This window comes from Pithys albifrons, chromosome 10, assembly GCF_047495875.1.
Source record: "Pithys albifrons albifrons isolate INPA30051 chromosome 10, PitAlb_v1, whole genome shotgun sequence".
Taxonomy (NCBI): Eukaryota; Metazoa; Chordata; class Aves; order Passeriformes; family Thamnophilidae; genus Pithys; species Pithys albifrons.
The window spans coordinates 24,467,986-24,474,633 of NC_092467.1; the positions used below are offsets into that span (position 1 = coordinate 24,467,986).

The window sequence follows — 6,648 nt, forward strand, 5'->3', positions numbered from 1 at the left end:
CGGCGCTCTGCGCGTCCCGGCGGCGCCTCGCTGGTGCGCGGGCAGGTGGGGCGGGGGCGGGGGCGGGGCGGGGCGGGACAGGGGGTGTGGCCCCACCGGGGGGCGCGGCCTCGCGCGAGCCGCGGTGACAGCGCGGCCGCCGCCGCCCCACCCGCATGGAGGGCGGTGGGGAGGCACTGCCCGCCGACCTGCGGGACCTGGCGGGCAAGGTGGGACGGCGCCCGCCCGCCGTGCTGCTGCGGGGGCTGCGGGCCGACACCGCCCCCGCGCCGCCCGCGCCACCCGCGCCGGCCCGCGGTGAACGCCCGCCGATCGCCGAACGCCTCCGGACGCTCCGCCTGGAGCTGGTGAGTGCCGCGGTACCGGGCGCTGCCGGCCGCCCCCACCCCGGGTGACTGACCGTCCCACACCGGTATTGCCGCGTCCCCCCGCCGGGCAGCCGCCTGCCACCCCCGGTAACAGTCCCCTAATAGCGCCTCGCGCTCTGCCAGAATTTTGGGGAACCCCCCTGTGCTCTTTCCTTTGCTGCCTAATAGCTCCAGCTCATACCCCTTCCTCGGCCTTTCTCTGCCCCCCGGCCCACGCAGCATCCCCCGCAGGGGTCCCGCGGACACGTCCGCCCAGTCCCCTCACACCGCGGTGTCCCGGGATCAGGGTTTAGGGCAGGGACCTTCGCCAAGGGCATGGTGACGGATTTTTTTCTCCCCCAGGTGTGACTCCCTCGGTGACAAGGCACCAAGCATCGCTGGGAGCTTTCCCGGCGTTCGGTTCCTGCCGGGGCTTCTGGGGTGGATCATAAAGGGCTGGGCTGCGGTGGCTGCCTTTCCCGGGGACCGTGGGAGGGCCGATGGCAGCTTTCTCGCCTGCCTCTTTCGTGCAGGGAGCAAATACCGCCGGTGCCTGCGCCTCCGGGAAACGTGGCGAGATTGGGCAATGGGTTCAAGTGCAGCTGGTGGGAGGGACTCTCCCACGCATGAACATGCCGAGCGGGTGGGAATGAGCATCGTTTCCATAGGGAAACAGGCTAAATATGCCCGTATCCCTGCCTGCCCCCTGGGGGGCTGGCGCACCACCCAGCCTGAGCCCTCCACTTTGCCTGATTCAATATTCCCATTGGTGCAAAAGCTTTCATCCTCCCTCTTTGCTTTCATCCTCCCTCTACGCTGGTTTCCAGGCTGCACCCTGACCGGAGGAGAAAGGTCTCTGGGTCCTGGGTTGTTCAGAGGAGGAGGAGGAAGGCAGCACGGTGTCTGCCCTGCCCCGGTGCAAGCAGTCTTAGTCCATGGGCAACAAGGCCTGGCTTTGGCCGGATGGTATTCACCTTGGCTCAGGAAGACTTTTCCTTGCTGTGCCCTGGCTCTTCTCAATGGCCAGTGAAGAGGTGGGGACACCTCACACCCAGGTCAGCAGCTTGGGAATAGCACCCAAGTGCCAAAACCTACCACAGGGCTCCCTCATCTCCCCATCCCCATGAACAGGAAGCGAAATCCCCCCCCTCGAGCAGCAGCGGCCAGTGAACACAATGCTCAGAGGATAAGCTAGCCTGGGAGTGGGCGGTGGGAAGAGAATTTAGTGAATTCCACTCTTGCCTCCTGGTCTAAGGAGGATGATTTATCCCTAAGGCTAAGTGTCCTGAAGGGAGAAGGCACCTGCAGGTTTCTTGAGTGCTGTTGAGGGGAGCAGGACTGTATCTGCTTTTAGGGAGAGTGAAGAGTGGGACAGTCCCCTGAACAGCCATCCTTGGTGTGAGGTTGATGCAGTGAACTTCTTCAGTGCATCTGGAGGAGTATAGAGAGCAGCCTGTGCTAGGTCTCCTTCCATGATAACCTTGACTTACTGGAGAGGGAGTTTCTTGAAGTGCAATGTGGGGGGTCAGGCTGTCCTGAATTAGCAGCAAATTAGTGGCCAACTCCTTCTAGCAAACAGCATGGAAAGCAGGGAGTGTTATCCCACCGTCTGCTTTTGGGGTGGCTCCTCTGGCATCTCTGACAGCTGCAGTTCTGCAGAGAAAAATGGGGAACTCCCCATCAGGGGTTCCCAACCCTCCTCCTCCCACGTCATCTCCCTGCCAAGGCCAGATGCTTTAGCAGTGCATGCAGAAAAGTCCATGGTAGGCAGTTTTTTAAATAACTTGCCTAGAAAGGAAATTTCTGCACTTGGAACTGGCTCCTGCCCCAATCCGGGCACATTGCTGCTATTTTTTATTTAAATCCAGCTTGAAGGTCTTGCGGGAGGGGGGGGGGGGTGGTGTCAGGTCTTTACAAATCTTTGACCCTTTTTTTGTGTTGTCTGGAGTGAGAGGTGTCACCTGCTGAAATCCTGGCTGGAGTTTTCCCAGGCTCCTTCCTCAGATGCTTTTGTTGCTGCTCTTGCTGTGGGACCGGAGACGGGGGTCTCAAGAGACTGTCAGGTCACCCGTGGGCGGGCGAGTGACTCCGAGGGTACCGGATGCTGGGGACCAGACATTGCACTTAAACATGATCCCAGGGGATGGTGTGGATTTCTGTCACAGCCTGGTGATACTGGGGATAGGATTTGTTTGTGAAGGAGTCTGCAGGCATCCACAGCTCCCAGGCTGCCTCTACCTGCCCTCCAATGGGTTTTTCTCCCTTTCCCCCCCTCGTGGCCTGATTCCCTTTCCTGGCAAAATATTTGCATTCCGTGCAGGGGAAATCCAGTGGCTTCTGGCGGCCAGTATCATACAGACAGGAATGTCTTGGCACACGGGGCTTTCCATTAGGAAAACAGATGTTTCTGCAGCAACTGAAGTTTGCAAAGAGCTTCCCCAGGCTCAGAGGGGCAGGAGTCGGCAAGGCGAGTGGTGTGATGAACAGTGCCTGTCCTCTTCATCCTCCCATTCTGGGAGTGATTTGGGTCTCCAAATCTTGCCATGTAACATTTTCACCAGGCTTGGTTTAGACTCTAGAAGGAAAGAAGTAACAGGATGAAGGGACCACCCTGGGGAGGTCCAGCCAGACCCTTACCCTGATCAATGTTTGATCCTCTTGCCCTGACAGCAACCTCCCAGGGTTTGGAGGATGCTCTGGGATCAGATCTGTACCCAGTACCTCCAATTCCTTGCTTATTCCCTGTTTCCATAGGAAATAGTGACTTGAAGTGCCCTGGATTTATTTCCCTGTGGGGGTTGGTGACTGGTGGGAACCCTAAGTTGGTGGTCGCTGATGGACACGTCCCCAGGTCTTGGACAGCGTCTCCTGGGATGGTTCCCTGCAGGGTGTTCTCCCATATTGTACTCTTCATCAAGCAGCTCTGGAGATCTGTGGCCACCAAAGTGACACCTCTGCAAGGGCGGGCTGGGACTTGGGGCCCTTGGCCACTGTGGTCGCCTTGGTCCCCTCAAAACACACCTGCGCTCTCTGTCTCCCTTCCAGGCCTACCTGCGAGCGGTCGATGTGAAGATCCTGCAGCAGCTGGTGGTGGTGAATGAGGGCATTGAGGCAGTGAAGTGGCTGCTGGAGGAACGGAGCACACTGACCAGCCGCTGCAGCAGCCTGGCCAGCAGCCAGTACAGCCTGGTGGAGAGCCAGGAGGCCTCGCGGCGGGGCAGCTGGGACAGCCTGCAGGACCCCAACGACAGGCTGGACAGCATCTCTGTCGGCAGCTACCTGGACACCTTGGCTGATGACATGGATGAGTATTCCCAAAACGCTGCTGAAACTGCTGCTGCATCCACATCAGGCAGAGCCCTGGCCAGGGCGGAGCAGGATTGGGTCAGGATCGACCCCGAGAGAGGTCTTGTAAAGCAAGAGAAGGGCAAAGCGGAGCATGAGTGGCCTCATGTGGACGTCTCCCCACTTGGGTTGCCCCAGGATCACCAGTTTGCTAAGGAGTCCCAGGTGGCCAACGGGTATTTGGGCCAGCAGCCCCCCTCTGTGGAACCAGACAGAGACATCAAATCACCATCGGGGACTAGGGAGAGGCTGGGGAAGGGGAATGTGGGTGGGAAGGCTCAGAAGGCTGAGGCTGACTTTGAGAACTGCAAACTCAATAGCAAACTGCACCTGGAGTATGATGCCCACTGGCGCTGGCTCCAGTCTCAGGATGATGTGACATTCTTATAGCCTGTGGCTTTGCCTTCCCAGTCCAGCTCTCCCAGTTGCCTGTTCTGCTTCACTTGTCTGTGCTTGGGAGACTTGGAGTGGCAGGAGAGGGAGGGACAGGTTGGCTTGGTGTTGTTGCACTGTTCCTCTGATCACCCAAACACTGTTTGGTGATGCAACCATAAGGAACAGGGTGCCTGCCCTGCAGCAAATTTCTGGGAGAGGCAGGATGAGGTGGGTCCTGGTAAATTTGATAATCCTTTGCTCTGGGGTGGTACGTGCAGGTGGCTGTACGTGCAGGTGGCTGGATACTCCTCTGTTGTCCTGGATGGTGGTGGTTGGGAAATGTGGGACAGTGGGGCTCCTGGGACTTCTCCCGTTAATCCTCAGCCTCTTGTCTGCAAAAAAAAAACGAGGATCCTTCCCCCAGAATGACTACCCAGAGAGGGCAGGAGACGCTCCCACACATCCACAATTCAGTGGCACCAGCATGCTCTGTGTGGGGCAGGACCATGAGCAGGGCATCCCTGTTGGATCTGCTCATTTCCGTCATCATCTTCAAGGCCAGTGTTCATCCAGGGCAGAGCTGACCTGGGATTTGGTCCCAGCAAATGATGTATGCTAAAACTCCTTCCCTGTGAGTGAAGTCCTGCCTGGTTTAAACACCTCTGTGAAGCCAGTCAGAATTTGGGCTGGAAAGCCTTTGTCTATGCCCTGTGGAGGAAGGATGGCAGTGCAGACTTCCCAATGTGATTACACAAGAACAGCAAAGCACTGGGTGGGAAATGGAGATCCATGTCTCCCAGTTTGTTTCTGGACAGTCTTCCACCTTGGGAGCAGAATCCCCAGGATGTGGCAGCATACAGGCAGCCTGGCAGAGCCTGCAGGGCTCAGACTTGGAAGGGCTCCTGCTTTCCCCTGGCACAGTGTGATGGCACGAAGGCTGGGTTTCTCCATCTGTGTGATGAATGTTGCCAGGTCTCTGCCTCCTACCAGCAATCAGAAACATGAGACTTCTGGATTGGGGTATATTTGCAGTGGCCCTGCCCTGGAGACATCAACTCTGTTTTTAGCCTTTGCTTCTGCCCGTGCCTTTCACTGTCCACCCACCATGCCTCCCAGCACACCCCTCACTGGCTTGCAGAGCATGGCTTGCAGCTGGAGCTGTGTGAGAGCTTGAGCAGGACCTGCTGCCTTCATCAGACAATGCAGGGAAGGACCTGAGCATCCTCCTTCAACAAGCTGAGCTCTTCCAGCCTTCTGGAGTGTCCTGACTTCAGAACCCATGGGTACATATGTCCCCAGCCAAGGGCTGTGACACCTTTGCTTTCACCATGATGCTGTTGTTTCCTTGCCTGGATGGGTTGCAGCTTAGATCTGTCTTTGCTGCGGTGGTAAGAGAGAGGATATCATCTCATGATGTCAAGGGGAAGCTAAGAGAGGACAGACTTGGCTGTGACTCTTTCTAGATGTGAGATGACCATGGTTATGAAGGTGTCTGGCTGCACAACAGGTTCAGCTTTCTGTCTCTGAAGCAGCACCTTCAGTGGAAACTCCCCTCTCTGCTGAGATCCCTGAGCACCCTCCCTTCCCCTGCAGATCCTCAGAACTTCCCTGGATGGACATGGAGGGAAGGACAACATCCAGAATTCCTGGAGATGGCACCTGCTGAGGACTTAGGGGAATCCCAGCAAACTGGGACTGGTTTGCCCTATGCAAGCATCCATCTGCCTACTCTGCTGCAGCTGTGCTTGGCTCACTGTTGCCTGCAAGCAGCTTGTGGCTCCTTGAGTAGCTCTGCTGCTGACACTGAGCCACCATGTCCCCCAAGGCTGTCTGTCCTCTGCTTTCCTTCTAACTCTGCATGTCATGCATCACCTGAGGGTCCCTGGGGTAGAGAGTGTATGTCCTCCAGCGCTGTTAAAATCATTCTCAACAAAACATAGCTGGCTTAATAAATGTTAGTGTTTCTCCCAGGCCACGCTGTCAGTGCTTTGCTGAGCTGATGTGTGTTTGTAGGGGAAGGGGAGAAGCTCTGGGCTGGAACACCCTGGAGCCACTGGCAGCCCTGCAGGAGGACAGGTTTAGCCCCAGTCCTGAAACAGGCACAGACCAAGTGTCTGGGCATTTGTCCCTTTTCAAATCAGGGTGGTGACACATGAAAGTCATGCTTCCTGAAGCAGCTGGGTACCAGCACACATCTGCTGGGAGCAACATGCTGGTGAGACTATTGACCCCAGCAGAACTGCGTGTCCAGCTACAAGCAGCAGTTCCTGCCCCAAATTTCCAGGGAAGATCTATTTAGGTGTTTGCCAGCCTCATTAGCTGTGGTGGAATCTCTGTTTGCTTCCTGTGTTCTGCAGTGGCAGCCTTGGCTCTTGTGGCCTCCTCCCCCCATGAAGTGCAGCATGGATCTGGGTGTAGAGCAGAGACTCCTCCAGCCCAGCTGGGGTGGGAGCAGCACAGCTCTGATAGCAGGCTGTTGGGATTTGCTCCTGGGTGGATCACTTTAAAACCGCAAGAGCCGGTGCTCATGCAAACATCAGCTTTTCCAAAGCAACCGCAATCGGCTTATCTGGCCTTGCCA

At 57.1% G+C, this 6,648-nt stretch overlaps 1 protein-coding gene across 1 annotated transcript; it reads left to right on the forward strand.

The window, feature by feature from the left end:
• The first annotated feature begins 81 nt into the window (after nucleotides 1–81).
• LURAP1 (leucine rich adaptor protein 1) lies at nucleotides 82–6,038 on the forward strand. The gene is made up of 2 exons (XM_071564679.1): nucleotides 82–347; nucleotides 3,393–6,038. The coding sequence occupies exons 1-2, from the start codon at nucleotides 156–158 to the stop codon at nucleotides 4,080–4,082; spliced, it is 882 nt and encodes a 293-aa protein (XP_071420780.1). The 5' UTR covers nucleotides 82–155; the 3' UTR covers nucleotides 4,083–6,038.
• Nucleotides 6,039–6,648: the final 610 nt, after the last annotated feature.

Coding starts and splice junctions, on each gene's coding strand:
- LURAP1 (XM_071564679.1), top strand. CDS start 156: ATGGAGGGCGGTGGGGAGGCACTGCCCGCCGACCTGCGGGACCTGGCG. Junction 348..3,392: donor GGACGCTCCGCCTGGAGCTG/GTGAGTGCCGCG, acceptor TCTCCCTTCCAG/GCCTACCTGCGAGCGGTCGA.